The 22,513-nt window shown below is 46.1% G+C and overlaps 1 protein-coding gene across 1 annotated transcript in view; it reads left to right on the forward strand.

Annotated features, from left to right (window-relative positions):
* Window positions 1-22,513, forward strand: part of LOC144776515 (di-N-acetylchitobiase-like) — a 216,022-nt gene that overhangs the window by 120,754 nt on the left and 72,755 nt on the right. The window contains exon 3 of the mRNA XM_078659272.1: window positions 7,873-8,081. Within this exon, the coding sequence (XP_078515398.1) occupies window positions 7,873-8,081 (209 nt within the window). The remainder of the gene's footprint in view (window positions 1-7,872; window positions 8,082-22,513) is intronic.

The following is a 22,513-nucleotide window of genomic DNA, read 5'->3' on the forward strand; positions in this document are numbered from 1 at the left end:
ATACCCGAACCACTTAAGCTCTACCCCGAACTTAAGATTTTACCAGGTTGCGCGCGCTCACAACCTTCTCACAATCACACTACAGGCATTCAACTCCGCATGACATTACAATACAAATACAACACAAAACACCGCAATCTGTCCACGCATGACCCTTGTTATACTCACTCTCGTCCGATTCTGCTGCTTTCCTCTCGCGCCGTCAGCACCTTCTTCGGCAGGCCACCTCTCGATCTAGGGACCTTGGGGTAAACTTAACCTAGTCTAGATCACCTTCCTCAAGAAGGTAACCATCCTCACTCTGCTACCAACTGTTAACGCGGGATTTCTGGTCTATAGTTATAGATCTAGATCCCAACTCAGGTCGACTGAACCGTTGGTACCTGTCATTGAGTAAAAGGCAATCCACTGCCAGGTTAATCAGTTAAAGACTTTCTACACTCTAAAGAACCACTGAAGCTTAAAAGTTTTAAAAGTTTATTACAAAGCCAAACTTAACTGGAGATACAAACATCTCAAAATAAGATTTAAAAGATATACGGGTATCAATACAAACATGAATTTTCTAAATGCTCTTAGTCGGCAGAAGAATATCACCAAAACGAATTCTAGAATTATCAAAGTTACGAGGATAAACACAAGCTGTAGCTTGTGAGTCATTTACAGAAAGGAAATGAATCAGATTAGACTGTCCCTACACTAGACTAAGTGACATCCCTACTTAACAAGATCTTAACCTAAAAAAAGGTGTCAGCAGTGGTGACTTCCAAAGAAGATCACACACTTCCCTTAGTCTTTGTTCCAAGTCGATGTCTCGCAGTTCCCTATCTGCCTACCCATCCGCTCTCTTAGGTTCCTCAGATCATCTGCCTTGCCTCCACCCAGGGGTGCTGTCCCTAATACAAAATCACATTTACATTAGAAACGCCCACAAAGACGCCCCTCACGTGGTGTTGGTTCTGGCGGCAACTTCCATGCTGGTACTCCTTCTAGGCCCATCGTTAGCGTTGACCTTGCTTCCCAGGCTCCTCTCCGGCAAGACGGTACCCCCAAGAAATTCCTGAAGACTCCTCCAGGCCTGTACCAGGCTCTCTTGAACAAAAGTCTATTCATCACTTTCCTGATAAAACCCCCTCGCACCTGCAAAAGACACTTTCTCTGTGGGCCCCAAATTCCGGCCTCCACCATATCTTTAAGTCGTAAACCATGTAACAGGCTCAGCGTCCTGTGCCTAACACGACTTTTCTCTAACGAGCACATGCAGATCAAAAGAAATGACTTTATCTATTCAGGCCTGATAGGATTCCATGAAACGGGCCTATGCACTTCTACAAAACATTTAATTTCTTTAGTTTAAACAATATTCTAACTTATTACACACAATGATTATATAAACGTCTATAAAACATATATATCAGTCCTAGGTTCAGTAATACTTGAATCATAATAACATTAAAATCCAGATTATGTGGAAATACATCAGTTTTTTGTACTCTTTGTGAACTGCCATGTGGCCTACACATTTCCACGTTTAGCAGAATTACATTTTCCTTTACAACAGCCACATAACATGAGATTTCAACATCATTCTAACATCTTTGAACACATCTACATTTAGCTTTTCACACTCTATATATGTATTCTATTCTAATTAAACACTATTATGTACCTTCACTCTATAATTTCGACACTCTTATATACTGTTCACTAAACTAATACAACATGCTTGTAAATATGGTGCGCTTCTACAGTTTTTCTTAATTTGCGCTCTCTCACAAGTTTCAACAGAGGCTAATTGAGGGCTGAACCCAAGTATTTCCCAGCTGCGCCAGGCATACATTTAACGTCAAGAGGCAAAACTCTTCCAGAGTAGCACATTTACTCCGCCAGCAAGAAATCGTGGGACTATTAAATCACATTAATTTCATTACAACAGAGGAATAAAGAAAAATATTAGGCACCCTGGCGCGAGTCCCAACAAAAACCACCACTCTTCCTCAGAAGTTCCTCCTGCCATTAAGACGGTTCTTTGTTTTTGTTTTGATTGTGTAATATTTCAAGGCACCGTCCTGTCTCTGCGCTTCCGCACCTATAAACTTAGTATTTAACATTGTTTAAAGTTGACCAGGCTTCAAGCCCCCCACATACAGATTTTCAGTGTTATTCGCAACAATTTATGTCAAACATAAATATGTTTCCAATTTCCCTCACAACAATCGAGCTAAACAAGTTATATATTGCTTAAACATTGGTGCCGTGCCTCCTCTTCTTTCTTCTTTGCTCAGTGCATTTCCTTTTTAGAGAGGGAGTCTTAGGCTGTGGTGCGCATGCGTGAAGTCACTATGAGCAGCCACATCGAAGGTGCAGGCTGCAGACTCATCTTCTGGTGCATATGTAAACTTAGTGGGGCCGCTGCCCCTCTTTACATTGTTTAAAGTCGACCATTTTTTCTGTCCCCCACATACATCTCTTCAGTGCCATTTGCAACAATTTATCTGAACAACCATGCTAAAAGTTACGCATCCACCTGAAAAGCTGAGTTCAGAAACCCATTCAGCTTTTCGTTGCTAAAAACATCACCTCTTCCACTGTCCGTGAGAGGGCACGCTTGGCATGCTTTCTCGTTCTCACTTCTAAAGTGCTGTGCATGCTTTGTATAGCCCTACTCATGGACTTTTTACATAACACACAGAATGAGGATTACTGTGTATTCCAAACTGTAGTCCACAACGAACAGGTGTGCCACAGAACTTGTTTACTTCTGTTCACAGGTTTAGTTTCCAATAGTGCAGCAGTGGTACCTTGGTCCTGAGGTATAAGACTGGCCCCAAATCATGCCTGCCTTTTTAATAGCATATTATCGGTAAACAGTCACAGTTTATTTGCTTGCATGAAGGCCAACGGCTTCCTTGCTACAACACTTAGTTATAACAGGCTGTTGGGGTGCATTGCTCGTTGTGCGGTTCAGCAAAGTTAAATACATTGTTTGTGGTATTGCTTTCGTGTTGGTATTCCTGCCAATCCTACCTTACGCTGCACAAAAGCTCTGTGAACATAAAATCAGGAATACCATAGTTCACTACTGACAGACGGTGTGCAGCAGACTCTACAGCACTCATTGATGGAACTATGCATTTGCCAGTTGAAACCTTGGAAAAACAGTGGTCCCTCTAGAGGGGTTGGTTCTAAATCTTTGTCCACCCACCCCTTAGCGTTCATCATATGTTAACAGCCGACGAGCGTTCATCAAACGTAGACGTGCGGGTTGTACTACATTTATTGACTTACTCGCGTAGGTTTGACTCTGGTGGCACATGCAATAATCAGTTTGGTCCATGAAATGGAAACCTGCAGCCCCAGGCAGAGAAGAATGCCTGGTCTAATTAGATGACACGTGCAGCTCAGATTACCGCTGAACTTTGAACTCCGCCAGTGGCCTAATTCTCACCTCTCTGACAATACTACGGTATTGTTTGAATGGCTGGTGGACCAGAGACCACTTAAACAAGCATTGGCATTGCCAATAGGACTTGCCTTTGGGACCTTATAAGTTTTTAGCCATGCAACACTTGATGTTGTTGCACCAAGGAAATTGTGTTGGATAACTAAACACTTATAAGGTCCCAAGGGCAAGACCTATTGGCTATACCAATGCTTGTTATGTTTGGCTTGCGGCATTCATTCATGCCAACGCATTTGGTGATCTAAGAAAAGAACAAGGAGTGCATCAAATGCAATTGGCAACTTTGAGTTTGTTTGAGTTAGAGAGGTATTCAAGTTTTGCTTTAGATATAGAGCTTATTTGCAGCACCTTTTCTACTGTGGTATCTGAAAATTTTCATTGATGGAAGCGTTAAAAGTATCTGATTTTCAGAAACCATTTTAAATGCAGGCAACATGTGCTGCACTTGTGTATCTTCTAACTGTAATAAGTATTCAGTTTAGAAACTCGTTCTCTCTCATCCCTCTTGTCATTACGAAGCTTAACACCAGTTAAGTTATAACAGTCTGTACCCAGAGGTGTGGAAGAATAAAAAATGTGTGTAGAATTTAGTTTTGTAAAAAATGTTGTTCGTAGAAACGTGTTTACTTTGATAACAGGGAAACAAAAATAAGTGAAATAGCCAACAACATGAATGCCAAACAAGTGTTTTGTACAAAGAGTTAGAAACTGTTCTATTTGCACCTAACAGTCTAGCAGCCAGAGGGGCTCATGGAGACCTGTAGGCTGGTAAAGCCTCCACCTGTAGCTAATCGAAGCTGTCATCCAGCCATGGCTTTACGCCTAACTAAGTGTATAGAGTGGACTCTATAAATACCAATGCAATACAAAGAGTACAAATAAATCATGCCATGTTGATACAGGGTGGCAAGTGCAACGCTTCTTTTCAAAGGGGTGCGTTTATTCGCCTCTGGGATATTCACTTTTGTCAGTGTGGTGTCAAGTTATGTGCCCATAAATACAAGCCCGCTTGCCATATTGTTACAGACAGAAAGCCTGTCGGTCCAGATGAAAATACTGAGAACCAGCTCTAATGCCTGCTAGAGGGCGGACTCTTGCGTTGGTGACTCGAGTCACAGCTGGGAGGGATGCCCAAAGGTGAATTCCAGTGATGCCACAAGAATTTGAAGTCGTTCCTTGGAGGGAGTGGGATGCCAAAGGAGTGACAACAGTTGGTGTTAAATTTTTAGATTAACGATTTTGTCAGTTCAAATAATCGGGCACTTGTATGACAACTATGAAAGCGATTTTCAATATTTGAAGTGGTACATTTTGCCCAGGCATGTATTGGCCCCGAGGGGTGGGCACATGCCACTTTGTGATGCTGCTTCGTGTTTGCCCATCTTGCAGTGGTCGGTCATTGATTGGATAGTAACCTGGAGGCAAGGAGGGTAGCCTGTCCCAAAGGAATGTTGATAATTTGGAGTAGGCCCAGAAGTGGAATTGAACCAGGGTGTGGGGAAAAATACAAAGGGGTGTCCTGAACTCAGGAATTTAACAGCTCCAAGCATTAGTAGATCATCAATTCCAGGACTGGTAGTCCTGGTTTTGGAGTGGCTTTCATACGACTACAAATCCCAGTGTGCCGTAAAAAAACATCGGACTGGATGAGCTACTCTCTCATGGAACTGAATAGCTTAAGCTCTGGATCTTTTGCGGACCCCCTGGAAGGCAAGTAATCCCAGTGAATGAGTAATAGAGCTCCAGTAAAATAGAGGTATTGTGACTCTGTCACTAAGAACGCGGTGCTCCACTTGTGTTCTATTAATTAGTTGTTAAGGTGTGCGAGTTTAGTTGGATCAAGTGTTGGTAATTGGAACTACAACTCACAGAATGCATTGAACTGTTTAGCTTAATCCTGGGAGGGAAGCACTGCATCCGAGGTGGCATGGGGTGATCTACACTAGTCACTTATTTCATGGTGAGTTAGAACCAGGAATGCCTGTGCACCTGAATGCCGTGGGTGGACTTGCTAACTTTACAAAAATGTGTGTTGCCGTGCTCACACTGAAAGCGTGTATCCGGAACCAGAGGCGTTGTGCTGTGTACTAAAGGTAAATCAGTGACGAGACCGTGAGTAGCCCTGATACTATCTGAGCAGGCCACACCTGAAGCTGGCGCAGGGCAGTTGGTGACGCAGAGCAGCGCGCGGTGCTGAAGGAATGCGTCTCATCTGTTCGCACAGCAGCGCGGAGGAGGAATCGTGGCTTGGAAGACCCTTTCCCAAAGACTGCTTCAAAGGGCATCGGATGAGAAAATCCTTCCTGCGTTGTGCCGCCACTGACGGTGAACAGGAACAGAGCGCCTCCATCAGCACAAAGGTGCACCATATTCAAAGCGCCAATGCGGTATGGGTGCCCTGGAGCCAAAACACAAGACAGACCCGCACAGCTCACTGAAGGGCTTCTAACAGGCGCTAAACAGAAAACACAAAAATAACAGGACGCGCAGCAAAAGTGAAAGTAATCGCTCTATAAGAGTGCCGCGAGCGATGCGCTTAATGAGGCATGACGGAAAGCCAGAGGCCAGCAAAAGCGTGTGGTAGGACTTTTAAAAGCCCACTTACTAAATGTCTTGCAGTGCATCACATGCGCTGGCTCAGGCGAGACCTAAAACTCTGTTCAGTCCCACTGTATGACATAAAAAATCCCCCACCCAAAAAAAAACTACTGTGAATATATACAACTACACATGTGAGAAAGACTGAGAATAGCTGCCTAAAAGACCGATATAAAAGCACTTCTTGCGTACTCGTTGCACATGTGACTGTTAAAACTTACATTTTCAAGAAGATAACTGCACTCTCGGGATGGTAAATGCAATAATCAGAATTTGCACATATCTTTAATGGTGTGTTTCAGAGCCCTGAAAGCACGAATGCCAATTGTGTGAAATTCGCCTCGAAACACGGAGGTGCCAATCACATAACAAATGCACTCAAGATGGCTCTGCCAGTTGAACCCTCACCTCTAAAATCTGTAGTGAGAATCCTGACTGAGAATCCCAGCCTCCTGTACTGTTGTTTAATAGTAACAAAAACGGCCATTTTAAACCGATTGCAGCGCCTGGAGGCACTATATAGTAAGGCGCTAGGAACTATATAAACACTATTTATCCTAATTTAAGTGAAGAGATGCTGAATAATTGGTTAGTTTCTGAGAAGTGCACATAACATCAAGAGAGAGTTGTGTTACTTTGTCTGCATTTCACTCTTTATACTAGTGAATGACTTCAACCACGCACACACTAGAATTGTTCTGTAGTTTCCCAACTACAATTCAACTTGTTTTAAAGCTAATACCAAACACAGGTGTGTCGGACACATGGCCACCCTTTGCTTTTATCTTTTTTGATCTCGGAGCCATTTAACACCATAGGATAGTGCATTGTGTCTAATTTTCGAGGAGCAAAATGTATAAACTGTGTGAAGTAAAGTTTCCCATTACACCGTAAATCAGGCTGACGCAAGAAGTAATTATAGAAAAAAAGCTGCTATCATGGGCTTCCTGGACTTTACACCTCTCATCTCAACACCTCTATGAAGCCAATTAGGAGAAAGACCAGAGTGGGTCCGAGGAGATCCCTGAGTTCCAAGTGTTCACCGTGGCAAAAGTTAACACGGATCTTTACTGCAGCCAGACTTTAAAAGGAAACTCACACTTAGCATTTTATTTGAATTTGAAGAGTCTGCTCTATCTGCCCCAGACTCACCCAAATTCCAGCGTATTTGATTGGCCTATTTGCACAGTATATTCATTTGCAAACGGAAATCATTACTTCTGAAGCAAACGAGCATTGGCATAGTCAATCGGTTTTGGCTTTGGGTCTGAGAGATGTTCAGGAAAAGATCCTGGCCTGAGAGCGACAGAAGCATATTGCCAGAAATGGTTATAACACTTTTTTTATTATACCTTTTCACTTTAAACATGCTTCACAACATTCACAATATTATACAACACATATTAAAAACGTTAACAAAGCCCATAGCTCTGTCAAAACACTTATAACGCCCCAAAGGCGAGACCTATTGGCTATGCCAATGCTTGATTATTTTAACAATCTTTCAGTCACTCCACCGTCTGGGAAAGGGTTAATTGTTTTTTTAGAAAGCACCAATACCTGGATTCGTATAGGAGCAGTTTCGCTCATTGCTGCCGCTCAAAAAACGGGATCTACACTGGACTCATTTGATTTGAAGACTGTTTCCATTGAAGCTCTGGGATTCTTGTGCATCCATATTAATCAAGAAGCAATACACAGTTGTAAACCCTTATTGTCTTCCTTTAATTACATTTAGCAATATTTAGCAATACTTGCTAAAGAAATTGTTTCTTTCTGTGTAATTTTTCTATAAAAACTCCCTCTCATAGGTAATGTCGGACTGAAAGATATGATTGACCCAGGAAACCGTACTGCCTGGATAGCCCAGCAGCTGGATCAGGCCAAGAAGATGCACCTAGACGGGATCAATCTCGACATCGAGGAAGATGTTAGATTATATTCCCCTGAATACAATGCTTTGACAGCTCTTGTTCAAGAAACAGCTGAGGCCTTTCACAAAGAAATTCAGGGGTCGCAGGTAAGAGCTAGGTTGTATATGACAAAGAAGAATGGTATAAAGAAAATAATACTGCAGAATGTCAAATTTTTTGTGACCAATCTTTGAAGTTCCATTATATAATAAGGATGACACCATAAAAAGATGGTGCACTAACAAACTTCCCGAAACATGGCTTCTCCACTTAATCATCATCCTCTCACTAAGCAATAAACTAAACTCTGATTTTACACCGAATCCCAATTTAATCCTTTTAACCTTTTTAATTGTTACATCGCTATTTTTAAAATTATTTTTTAATCATTACTACATATGACATGTCATCATCTTTACTTTTCTATATTCTGAATGCATTATAGTATTTCCTGAATAGGTTATGTCTATTTTCGCATAATGCCAAAAACGAAACCGTACCAAAGGACATGGTGGTTATAGTTCTCATTCGTAACTTTCTTTAAGAAGGTGTGCCAGTCAATTTGGGTAATGGTTATTGTAAAGTTTTTCCTCTTCAGCGACTCCAGGAGATCGGTACAGATCAGTTGTTGAATTGTGAATAAACTATGATATGACATCTATGTAAAAATTCATACTAATTATATTGTGTACCTTTAGACCTGTTTGATGTGTCTCAACAGTCATTGTATGTATTCCAAGGGCATGCTACGCATTCAGTTTGTTGTTATTAGCCATTAAAATTGGTGTGCCGCAAAAACTTCATACAAAACAATTACAGTTTCTCAATCAATAAAAATCAGTTTTCAGATAAAGTTAATTGAACAATTTATAAAACCTCATTAAAATTGGTGGGTCTATGAGTTAGTAAGAACAATAGTTCTTCTCCTATTCAATGCCCCACACGCCTACTGACTCCTCATATTGTCATTTTACAGTGACTGCTTCTGCAGTCCCATAATTTAGATTGTATGTCACAAACGCCGCTATGTTCAAGAATATTGTTCCACCAATTTTCACTACATTATCCAATAATGTGAACATACAAGCGCCACCACATGCACACTAACGTCAGTTCCTTCCTTTCCACTCCATTGGCCTTGGAAGCAGAGCCCGCACTCAATCTTTTTCATCATCTTTGATAAACATTTGTTTGCTAAATTCTTCTACAGGGTACCAGGAAATATGTCCCCACTTAAGACCACAGGGTTCAAGCCTTGCTGGACCATCCCAAACAAATGTCTGTAACAGATCCCCACAGGGTATGTCTTTGGAGCGACCCTTGACCCTGTTTCCAGGCAGGTCGCTCCCCACGCCGCGCAGCTCCACCTGTCTGTGCTTGTGTCTGGAAACCAGCTGCTGCTGTGTGTTCGAGGCCCGCCTCCACCCGCAGGCTACCACCTGCACCTCATCCCTGGTGGCCAGTGGTAGGCCTTAGCTTTGCATTTTTTGTCTATATTTTACTGTTGCTGCTGTTTTTGTAACGGTCCTATTTTGTGTGTGTTTTCTCCTTCTCCCTTCACTTCCCCCTGCTTGTTGTGCCCATTTTGCCTTCTGTCCCTTCGCCGGTCCCGCTTTCCCGCCACTGCGTCCCCTGCTTCCCTGCCCACGCTCCCATTTGTTCGCTCACCCCCTCCCAGCTGATCCTCCCTTCCACCTCCCCTTCTTACGGCGGCCGCTGTGCAGTGAAGGGAGCGACCCTTGACCCTGTTTCCAGGCAGGTTGCTCCCCACGCCACGCTGCTCCACCTGTCTGTGCCCCGTGTCTGGAGACCAAATGCTGCTGTGTGTTCGAGGCCCACCTCCACCCGCAAGCTACCACCTGTGCCTCATCTCTGGTGGCCAGTGGTAGGCCTTAGGTTTGCTTTTTTGCCTGTTTTTTACTGTTGCTGCCGTTTTTGTAACTGTCTTATTTTGTGTGTGTTTTCTCCTTCTCCCTTCACTTCCCCCTGCTTGTTGTCCCCGTTTCGCCTTCTGTTCCTTCGCCGGTCCCGCTTTCCCGCTGCTGCGTCACCTGCGTCCCCGCACTCGCTCCCATTCGTCCGCTCACCCCCTCCCAGCTGATCCTGCCTCCCACCTCCCCTTCTTATGGCGGCCGCTGCACAGTGAAGGGAGCGACCCTTGACCCTGTTTCCAGGCAGGTCGCTCCCCACGCCGCGCAGCTCTACCTCTCTGTGCCCACGTCTGAAGACCAGCTTCAGCTGTGTGTTCGAGGCCGCCTCCACCCGCAGGCCACCACCTGCGCCTCATCCCTAGTGGCCAGTGGTAGGCCTTAGGTTTGCTTTTTTGCCTGTTTTTAGGTCTCGTCTAGCTATCGCGTAAGCGATGCTTTGTGAGATATTTAGTGGGGCTTCTGAAAGTGCTCCCAAAGTCTGCAGGCAGATCGGGTACAGTGCATGTGCGCCGGGCACGCGCACCATTTGTCAGCCTGCGTGATCACTTTCACCGCCGCTTTGATGTTCTCAGTGAGCCGCGCGGCCACTAAGACCATCAAAGCGGCCGCGAAAGTGATCACCATTTGCCGTCCGAAGGATTAGCACAATTAATTGCCTTGTTGCATGCTAGGACTCCAATTCCTGGCTCTTCGATTACAGTAGAGGTGTTTATATTCTGCAGTATTAAAAGTGGCTTTACCGTCCCTCCTGCCAGCACTTGTTTTTTTATACTTACTGTCTCTATAGTGGCTCTATTTTTCATTGATAGAAAGCCTCGGCAACAACTGCGTGGAGAGAGTTTGATGTTCCATCGTTCCTCCTATTCAGTCAGCGACATCAATGTTAAAATCCTCCAACTGCAGTTGCATAATTTACTAGCTAAAACACTGCTCTGTCTTCAGTTTCAGCACAATCCTACAATCTCAGCGTATGAATGTATATTTGGTTCCCTAACCATCCAATGTTTTCGAAAGATTTGACCTCTCCAGCTGTACCTCCCTGAATGCAGTATAACCATAATACATGCGTCGCTTGTTTTTTATTTCACATCATGCAACTCACTTTTAAGATCAATAAATAAGGTTGATGGAGCAAGGCCTGCCTAAGTAGAGGTTCTGCAGGATGCCCGCGAGCTTCCAGGCTGCCAGTGAACATTCTATAGCATCCGAGCCGCAGAGCAGTCCCACTGCAACTTGAATCGGGCCCGTCTGCCCCTTCCCACTCTGTTGGGGCTCGCTCCAGCGCCAATGGTCGTCTGCTGCTGATCAGCCATGATACTCTGCTCCTGTGGCATCCCACCTGATGCTGGGCCGCAAGTCGGAGAGGTTGTACGGAGCAGGCCGCATATGTCACTTGCGTGAGGGGGCCCATTGCTGCTTTTCATGAGAGATTAAGGCTGACTTCACAGGGGCAGCTTGTTTGGGTTGAACTGCTGTGTGGGGTCCTTCCTAGAAAAGTGCACGAAGCAATCACTGATAAACCGCCCGGTCACCTCCCCCACTGATGTACAACCGCACAAGATGCAGTGTCTTGCAAGCCATGTGGTGCATTCTTCCCGCCATTCGTTGTGACGTTGTGTTGTGTGATGTTTGCCTTTCAGTGCTCACAGTATTTATGGAGGTTCGTACGTACCCCAAGGCCACCTCTGGCCCACCGCCGCTGCCTGGCTGCTTAAATGAATTACGTTCGGAGATATAGCCATTTTTATAAAAAAAAAAAACTCTTGCTGATGCACTGAGAATCTTCATCGTGGTGGGCTGTGGCGCCGAAGAACAGTTATCAGTAAATACGTTCAGGAAGGAGGGCTTCAACGCGCATGTAAGGGCTCGCTCCCAGGTACTTCTGAGTGGCCGTTCTGTGCCTTGCCACATGGCCCGGCCTCCAGTTGTGCCTCACTCTGAAGTTCTCTGCGCATGCACGGGCTTGCTCCCAGGTACTTCTGTGTGCTCATTCTGTGCCTTGCCACATGGTCACTCGCCGGGCTCTACGATTACCTCAATCCGAAGTGCTCTGCGCATGTGCAGGCTTGCTCCCAGGTACCTCGGTGTGCCTTTTCTGTGACTTGCTGCACACTGGCTCAGCTTCCACTAGAACCCCACCCAAGAGTCTTCCTAGATATTCCAACATCCATTCATTCCTTATTTTCTGTGAGTCCCTGTGCAATATTTTGCACCCATGGGCTGTGTCTCTTGACAGGCGTGTTTTTGCCAAATCAGAGTAACAGAAAGGCCCTTGTTACAGTACTTAATTTGCAAAAAACAAGAGTGGGAGCTGAAAGTTTTTCTTCGAGCCAAAGTGCTGCTGAATGCGGTGCTCCTGTTGTTCCTGGCTCTTTATATATCACCCCTTATCTGGTGCGTGATGAGCAGGGGTCCAATAAAGAAATAATGTAATGACCCGTCCGTACCACTGACATTCTAGTTCATGTAATATGGCCCTGTCTTGCCTTCTCTGGGTTATGGTGACAGCAGACCTCTTAAATGGCAATACTTAACCATATTACACAGTTGCTCATTAAGTGTACTTGCTGTTGATATTATTAAGCATTGTTCCAGCATGTAACACCAACGCCCGAGTTTTGGTTTCCTGATTATGTTTCTTATGTAGAGCCAGGCTAGTAGGCTCTCACTGTCCTGCACTTCACATCTGTAGTTGTCACACTAAACACAAAGTATTTCCACATTATTATTCTTTATTGCATTAATGTTGCCCGTTTATCTGCCAAGTTGCAGACAGAAGAGGTACATATAGAGCCCCACCCCGCTCTAGCTGCTAAAGTGGGGTGTTCACAATGTGAATGCAATAGATCTATGATCTGTGGCTCGGAAGCTGGGGTGTGGCCTTTGGGGATGCTGCCCACCGGTTATTCGCAGCTGTCTCTCCCGTCTCCTTGTAACCCTGCCCCTCCTTTCACCAAAAGCTCTCTGTTTCTAACCCGGTTACTTATTTCATCTCAGCCTTTCAGTCTATCCTTGTGGCACTCCACACCACCACTCTAGGCTGTCTTTGCGCTCTCCTAGTCACTTTGCCCCTTCCTTTACTAGAGGCTCTGCTTCTTACCGGTCTCCTCCCTTCACTTCACCCCTTCAGTCTCTCCTAATTGCCCTCTCCATAGGCTGTCTCTCCCTCTCTGAGTCTCTCTGTTCCTCCTTTCACCAGAAGCTCTCGGCTTCTTAGTGGACTACTCCTGCCACTGTCTTCTAGTAGTACTGCCATCCTGTACTACACTGGCTATCTCTCTCGCGTTATTCTGTCCCTCCTTTCAGCAGAGGCTGTCCTTTTCTCAACCAGTCACTCATTTCATCTCAGTCTTTCAGTCTCTCATGGTGAGGATGGGGATGGAAGAAGGACTTGAGGAGACACCAGGGAGGAATAAAGTGATAACATTTGTGAACCTACATCATTCCAGTGCAGAGAAGCAAGGTGACTGGCTGCCTTCACCAGCTGGTATCTCATCGTGCCAGTGCAACGAAGCAGGGTGACTGGATGCCTTCAGCAAATGGCATCTCATTGTGCCAGTGCAGTAAAGCAGAGTGACTAGCTGCCTTCAGCAGCTGGTGCAGGGTGGCTGGCTGCCTCACACACACACAACCACACACACACACACAACCACACACACACAACCACACACAAACACACAACCACACACACACACACAACTACAAGCACACACATAAGCACACACATAACCACACACACACAACCCCACACAACCACACAACCACAAACACACAAATCCACAACCACACACAGCCACAACCACACACACAACCACACACACGCAACCACAACCACACACACAACTGCACACACACCCAACCACACACACACAACCACATATATAACCACGCATACAACCACACACACAACCACACACACAACCACACACACAACCATCAGTCTTCAGTGCACGCTTTCAACGGGCACAAACACCACCAGCCGTCAGTGCACGCTTTCACCAGGCACACACACCACCAGCCGTCGGTGCACGCTTCCACCAGGCACACACACCACCAGATGTCAGTGCACACTTCCACCAGGACACCCACCACCAGCCATCAGTGCACACATCAGTTGTTAACGCATCCACAATTGACTATTGTAGCAATCGCAGTATGGCACACTTTACTTTTAAACATATTCATCTAAAACGCAGCATGCCACCATTGCTAAAAAAATAAATACACATATTTTTGGCCTACAATTTATAGACTTTTGTTGCAATTGGTGTTGCAATATTTAGCAATGCCAATAGCTCAAACTTAATTAATGCGAGACCTATTGGATTGCAAATGCTTGTTTACTGTTGCTGCCGTTTTTGTAACTGTTTTATTTTGTGTGTGTTTTCTCCTTCTCCCTTCACTTCCCCCTGCTTGGTGTGCCCATTTTGCCTTCTGTCCCTTCGCCGGTTCCGCTTCCCCGACGCTGCGTCGCCCGCTTCCCTGCCCCCCTGCTCCCATTTGTCCGCTCACCCCCTCCCAGCTGATCCTCCCTCCCACCTCCCCTTCTTATGGTGTCCGCTACGCAGTGAAGGGAGCGACCCTGTTCCTGTTTCCAGGCAGGTCGCTGCGCAGCTCCACCTGTCTGTGCCCATGTCTGGAAACCAGCTGCTGCTGTGTGTTCGAGGTCCGCCTCCACCCGCAGGCTACCACCTGCGCCTCATCCCTGGTGGCCAGTGGTAGGCTTTAGGTTTGCTTTTTTACCTGTTTTTTACTGTTGCTGCCGTTTTTGTAACTGTCTTATTTTGTGTGTGTTTTCTCCTTCTCCCTTCACTTCCCCCTGCTTGTTGTGCCTATTATGCCTTCTGTCCCTTCACCAGTCCCGCGCGCAGCACCATAACCCCTGGCCCCCGCGAACACCACGACACACGCCTCTGCTACGATGCCAGCACCCTCCATGCACTCAACACCGGACGAGCACGCTCCTGCTTCCAGGCAGTCCCTTAGCGCACCTGTGGACCTTCCTCCTGCCGGAACTGCAACTTTACCAGCAACAGACCCGCCAATCCACCCACCAGTACAGGATGCGACCACCTCAGATGCATACTCCTGAACACCCGCTCTGCACGCAAACATGCCGTCGAACTCTGGGACCTGCTCGACGCGTCCTCCCCGGACGTCGCCTTCCTGACAGAGACCTGGATGAACGACTCCTCGGCACCCAACATCACCATAGCCATCCTGGACGGCTACAAGATCACCAGCAGAGACCGCACCAACTGAGTAGGAGGTGGAATCGCCATCATCCACAAGTCCACCATCAAGGTCTCAACCAACTGCGACAACACCATCAACACTGTTGAACACCTTCACTTCCAGATCCACGCTGATTCCAACACCACCCTCTGAGGAACTCTGATCAACAGGCCCCCTGGACCCTGGCCAGAGTTCAGCGACTCCATCGCCGACTTTGTCAGCACGCACGCCCTCGCGTCTACGGACTACATCCTCCTTGGTGACCTGAACTTCCACCTCGTGAAAAGCAATGACACCAACTCCACCACCCTGTTCGCTAACCTCGGACTCAAACCGCTCGTCACGACTCCCACCCACTTCGCCTGACACATCTTCTCCGCAAGCTCCCACATCTCCTTCAGCCACATCACCGAACTCCACTGGACCAACCATCGCTGTGTCCACTTCACCTTCAAGAAGCGCACCACTGCACCCATCAGATCCCCCGCCACTGCTGGAACAAAATCACTGAAGAGCAAGTACACACCGCTCTCACTTGAAGCCCACCCACGACCCGGGCGCCGCTGCCAGCAACCTCAGATGCTGGACCGAAGTCTGCGCCAACACCCTCAAACCAATCAAGAATCCCTCAGACAGCCGCACCAACAAGACCTCCGGCTGGTTCACCGTGGACGTCCAGACCTCCAAGCAAAACTGCCGAAGCTGGAGAAGAAATGTTGCTACAAACAGACATCAGAGAATCAAGCAGCCCACAAGAACGCCATGCGCCAACATCATCACCTCATCAGAGCCGGCAAAATGACCTCCTTCAAGGACCACCTCAACAACAATGCACACAACAGCAAAGAGCTCTTCAACATTGTGAAGGAACTCTCCAACCCCAGCGCCAGCACCAACGACATGCCACCCTCGCAAGACCTGTGCGACTCCCTGGCCTCCTTCTTCCACCGCAAAATTGCAGACATCCACAACAGCTTTGACAACCAAGCCTCCACCACAGCCAACAACACTTCTCACCCCACTGCCTACACCCACGGCAACCCACCTCTCACCTGGACGAACATCAACGACGACCACACCATCAAAATCATGAGCACCATCCACTCCGGCACCCCATCAGACGCTTGCCCCCACCACATCTTTAACAAAGCCAGCACAACTATCGAACCCCACCTCCGCAAAGCCATCAACATCTCCTTCGTGACCGCAACCTTCCCGGAGAGCTGGAAACATGTCAAGATCAACGCCCTGCTCAAGAAGCCCAAAGCAGACCGCAAGGACATCAAGAACTTCCGGGTCATCTCCCTGCTCCCGTTCCCGGCGAAGGTCATCGGAAAAACTGTCAACAAACAACTGACCCGCTACCTAGAGGAGAACAACATCCTGGACCTGTCCCAGTCCGGTTCCGCAGCAACCACAGCACCGAAACGGCCCTCATCGCCGCCACCGATGACATCAGGGCCCTGCTGGACAATAATGAGACCGCGATCCTCTTCCTCCTGGACCTGTCAGCCGCCTTCAACACTGTCTGCAACCGCACCCTACGCACCCACCTCCACGATGCAGGAATCCAAGGCAAAGCACCGGACTGGACCACCTCCTTCCTCTCCGGCAGAACATAGAGCATCCGCCTCCCTTCCCTCCGATCCAAAGCCACCAATATCATCTGCGGCATATCCCAAGGATCTTCCCTCAGCCCAACATTGTTCAACATCTACATAGCCCCACTCGCCCACGTCGCCAGACTGCATGACCTCAACATCATCTCCTACGTCGATGACGCACAACTGATCCTCTCACTCACCAAGGACCCTCTCACCACCAAAACCAACCTCCACGAAGGTATGAAAGCCGTTGCTGAATGGATGAAGAACAGCTGTCTGAAGCTGAACTTGGACAAGACGGAGGTCCTCATCCTCGGTTCCACACCTTCGGCCTGGGACGACTCCTGGTGGCCGACCGCCCTAGGAGCAGCTCCAACACCCACCGACTACGCACGCAACCTGGGATTCATCCTTGACTCTACACTCTCCATGACCAAGCAAGTCAACGCCATCTTATCCTCCTGTTTCAACACCCTCCGCACGCTCCGAAAGATCAACAAGTGGATGCCCACCGACACCAGAAGAACGGTCACCCAGGCCCTCGTCAGCAGCAGACTGGACTACGGAAAAGCCCTCTACGATTCAAGCTAGCCTGGCTGAAGAAGGGTGACATACCCTGAAACCGGTCCCAGGATGCTTGTTTCCGGTCCAGGACAGGCCTTGCCTGGCAGTTCGGTCTGGATTGTTCCCATGAGGCTCAGGGTCAAGACTGATTTGCTTATGGCTGGGTTCAAACTGGGGTGGCGTAGTGGGCAAAAGAACGATGGATTTAACCCAGATCTTTTGACTGGGGGAGAATGTTTGCATTGTCAGCATTCCGTCCATCATCTGTTTGGTGTAAAACTTTGTTGCTGAGCACCGTCGGAAGGTGCTTATTCATGCTCCTGGTTGAAGTTGAGTGCCAACTTGTTATGCTCTCAAGCCCATTGCTGCAAAAGATATTCCTCTTAGTCAAAATCCTCGGGTTAGTCAAAGATAAAGAAAAGCAAGAAAATGAATTGAGATTCCACCCCATTCCACTACTCTTGACAAGAGAAGTCCCTACTAGGTCAAGGTTCTTGGCGGTCTCGCACTGAGGAATCGATTTCACAACTTATCCCAATGCATCCTAAATTCCCATGTCCGTCTGTGAAATTGCAGTAGAAAGAGGCTTTCTATGCAGCCAGGTTACTTATATTTGCCACCCTTCAGCTCCCTCTGGCATGCATTTGGGCCCCATGAATCATAGGAGGCCTACAGTCTGATTACTATCAGCAGGTCCATCCTCAATGCTGCCCGTGCCTCTTGACCCTACTGTATGGCCCTCGCCATCACAGGCCAATGACCTACCCAACTTCCATCCCGGGGCCAAGACACACTCTGGTTACTGCTGTGTCGATGCTAGAGGAGAACCTGTTTGTTTTGTCTGACTCTGAAAGTTTGCTAGTAGATCTACAAGAAGCTAGTGGTTTGGACACTTCCTCTGACACTGATTTATGTCTGTTTCCCCAGTCCATCAACAGAGAATAATCAGTGTAATTTGCTGCAGTAATCAGGCATGCAGCATGGGTCCTACATTTTCAGCTCACATCCATAGAAGTCATAACCAAATCCTATCAGAAATTCTACAGCCTTGCCAGGCTTTGACATAGCCACCTTTACCATTTAATGGGGGCCTCACGGATACATTAATGTTGCACTTGGGCCAAGCTATGCTCTTGGCTTTCCTGGTAAATAGGCAGGTGGCTAGATCCAACAAACCCAGGAAACACTGCCTTCTTTTCTCAATATCCTCCACATGAAACCCTGGTTGTCCCGGCATCTATGAGCAGGTTGTCCCCAAACTCATGTGTTACAACTCCCCTCCACACAACACATTTGTCTAGGGCATTTGGGGAAAAAAATGTTTTCTTCGACCAGTCTCACCCTTCTTTCAGTCAATGCCAGCTTCTTCTTCAGAAGATATTCTCATCCATTGTGCAATTTGTTCGGTGCGATCTTGTTGACAGTTCCTAACTAATTTCTTCCAATTTAGCACAGATCATTCAGGATGGCCAAGATGCAGCAAAGTACATAATGTGTTCTGAACTGGAGCGGTGCTTCGGTGCTGCACGTGGATGTGATCCATGGGTTTTTCCAGTGAAATCCAAGTGTCATTTTATTATCTCTTAGGAGAGAAGGCATATTTGGCACTCGAGTACTTAAAAGAATGCAGGGCCACAGCTAACTTCCTAGGCATTTCTGTGTCTGTGCGCCAGTATCCCCAGCAGTTTCACCTCTTTCCAGGCTCTGGAAGGTGTTTGGCTAAAAGACAACACCAAGGCCGACTGCCCCAACAACAGATCTCCCCAGTCCTTTTGTGGCTATGGTCAGGGATCAGCTGACAATGTCCTAGCTAGTATGGGAAGAGTACTGCCCAGTGCTTCTGCTCCTCCTTCTTCAGCTTGCAAGTCTCTTTAGTTTGCCCTCAGAGGCACATGGCCACCCTGTAAAAGGCAGGGTTATTACCTTCAAGGGTGTCATAGTATTCGATCCAGCAAGTGGCTTCACCAAATAATCCAACAGGGTTAAACCCTGTCATTTCTGTCCGACCTGCCACACATTCCACCTGCATCAGAGCAGCTTCCAGGGATACATTTGTCCATTCTGCAGAAAAAAGTCCAGGTTATTTTGGACAAGGAAGCCAGAGAGAGGGGTACCTTCACCTGAACTATAAACAGGATGTTACTCTTGTTATTTCCTCGTGCCAAAGATGGATGGAGTCCTTTGACCTATTTCGGATCTTAGTACTCTCAACTTCATCCTGAACAAGGACAAATTGCATGTGCTCACAGTAATTAAGGATCTCTCTTTCCTGGATGCAGGATGCTGAATGGTAGCTCTGGATCAGCAGGGTGCTTATTTTAATAATTCTATCCTGAGGACTCGCGGGCGTTACCTGTGTTTCAGGGTGTGGCAATAATGTATTCTGTTTGGTGTGCTCCACTTTTGCATTGCCATTATCCCTCAGGTGTTCACAAAAGTGATGGTGGTTGTTGCAGCACACCATCTGATGTTGGGTATACCAGTCTTTCACTATCTCGACGACTGGCTGTTGCAGGCAGACTTGCCACGGTCAGTCGTAGGCCTTATCCAGATGATGGCAAATTTGCTAACATCTTTGAGTTCTAGACCAATGTGCGAAAGTCACACCTGACTCCTTTGCAGATGCCCCCATTCATCAGAGCCATTCTGCTTACAATGTACTTTCGAGCCTTCCCTATGGGTCAACACGTCTAGCATATTTGGGCAAGATCCTGATGTTTCAACCTCTGTCCTGGAGTTTTGCGAGAGTGGCTCTTAGACTTCTTGGACTCCTGCATTTTGCATCCCGCTTGTCAACCATTACAGATGGCACATTCGGGTTCTTCAGTGGGATTTCAAGTTTCAGTGGTCTCTGCTCCAAGGGAGCCTGTCCGATTCCATCCGGGTGTCAGAGGAGTTGGAGACGTGCAGTGGTGGCTGCTCGACTGCAATTAGACCAGCATTAAACTCCTCTCCCTATGCTGACAGATGCAGGCCATTCACTCAGAGTTGAAGGTCTCTTCACCGTCCTACAAAGGGAGACTGATTCAGGTACTCATGCACTACACAACCGCCATGTAGTACTGCAACAAGCAGGGTGGAATGTGGTCCTGGGTCCCAAGTCCTGTGCCAAGAGGCTTAGCGCCCCTCGAATTGGCGTAGTCGTCAGGACATCTCCCTGCTTGCCACACACCTGGCGGGATCTTTAAATGCCAGTTTGGACAAACTCAGCTAGCAATGCTGACAAATGACAGTTACACCCTAAAATGACACAGGGCATCTTCTAAGGGGAAAAACCTGGTGTGATATCCTGTATTGGTGGAATTGCAGGATCAATTTGGTTCATATCTTCATGGAATTGGAATGTGATGAGGTCAACTTAGTTTGAAGAATGCTAGTCATTTTGATCTGTATCTGCATAGCTGTTGGATGGGATCCTTTGTATTCAATAAACCTACATGAAGAATTCATCTGAGATTCATCTTTTATTTGAAAATACCACACTGGTATAGTCGGCAGCTACGAAGGATCTCAACTCAGAGGAGATATTTCATAATTCTACTAGAAAAGGATTTTTTTTTTTAATTCTCAGTTTTTCCAGGTGAGGATATTTATAACATGACTCTTATTTCTTCTTAATAAAATTAAGCTTGATAGATTAGTAATCTAGTGGGACCCGAGCTTCACCACATACATTTGTTAAGAGAGAAGGATTGGTTTCTCCTGTGAGCCTTAGGAAAGAGTTAATAGATATGGCTCATGTGTCTCATTCTGGAATCACAAAAACGAAATATTAAGATGTTCTTATTGGTGGCCAGGAATGGACAAATTTGTTGAGAGAGAAGTTCGCAATTGTGTAGCATGTAGTTTATGTGACAAATCCAAGTCTCCTAGAGTACAACCCATGGTTGTGCGAAGACGTCCCATGGGTCCGTGGGAGGACATTGCTTTAGACATATTGGGTCCCATTCATCATAAAGGTTCACAAACTTTTTTTATTGGTCATCATAGATATGTTCTCAAGATGGCCGGAGGTAATTTTTTTGTCAAATGTGGATACACAGTCCATTTTGAAATGTTTAAAGGAGTTATTCCATAGAGAAGGAAACCCGAGATCCATTTCGACTGATAATGGGGTACAGCTAATATCTAAACAAATGGAAGATTTTCTTGCACAAAGTGCAATTGTCCACAAGACTTGTGCTTTATATCATTCCGAAGGAAATGGAATGATCGACAGACTCAATAGAGTGTTAAATTGGCAAAATCTACACATCTTGAGTGGAAGGGTGAAGTGTGTAAAAAGGTATATGAATACTGGTTAACTCCACATTCCACAACTGGAAAATCTCCTTTTCTTTTGTTTCGTGGAAGAAACACCAACACCAATACCAATTTAGAACCATTCTGGGTCAATTATTTTTGTTAGTCTAAAGGTAGAGATGAAAGTGTTAATTGTGAGGATTTGAATGCTAGAGAAGAACATAAAGCTCAACAAAGAAAAAGGTATTTTGATTTTAAAAAATCTGTTAAAAAAACTTTGGTTAATGTTGGGGATTTGGTTGCCATTAGACGTCCTGGTTTCTTTTCAGGTGACAACTCTAAATTCCTTAAACCAATGTTAGTGATAAAAGTTTTCAATAATGCTGTTAAGACTCAGGACCATCGCATATGGAATCTCAACAGAGTGGTGGTTGTAAGATAAAAATCCATCAAAGACTTGCGAGGAGTTCATGATTGTTTAGGTGGGCATGTAGTTTCAAAAGACTCTGACTATTGCTCTGATCCTTGTTCTAGCAACAAGAGTGAAGATAATCATTATCGTCGCTCTTTGAGGTCTACCAAACGTCCATCATATCTAAAGGATTATTCTTAATAAGGAAAAAATTAAATATTATTTGATTTGTATATAGTTATTATAGGAGGGAGATGTGTGATATCCTGTATTGGTGGAATTGCAGGAGCATCTTGGTTCCATGTCTTCATGGAATTGGAACGTGATGAGGTCAACTTGGTTTGAAGAATGCTAGTCATTTTGATCTGTATCTGCATAGCCGTTGGATGGGATCCTTTGTATTCAATAAACCTACATGAAGAATTCATCTGAGATTCTTCTTTTATTTGTAAATACCAGATCTGGCTTGATCTCTTGGCCATCCAAAATGTCAACACTTGTGCACTGGAGTTCCTAATAGGGCTCTCCCTTGGAGATGCATTCCAACTAGG

Source organism: Lissotriton helveticus, chromosome 1_1, assembly GCF_964261635.1.
Source record: "Lissotriton helveticus chromosome 1_1, aLisHel1.1, whole genome shotgun sequence".
Lineage (NCBI taxonomy): Eukaryota > Metazoa > Chordata > Amphibia > Caudata > Salamandridae > Lissotriton > Lissotriton helveticus.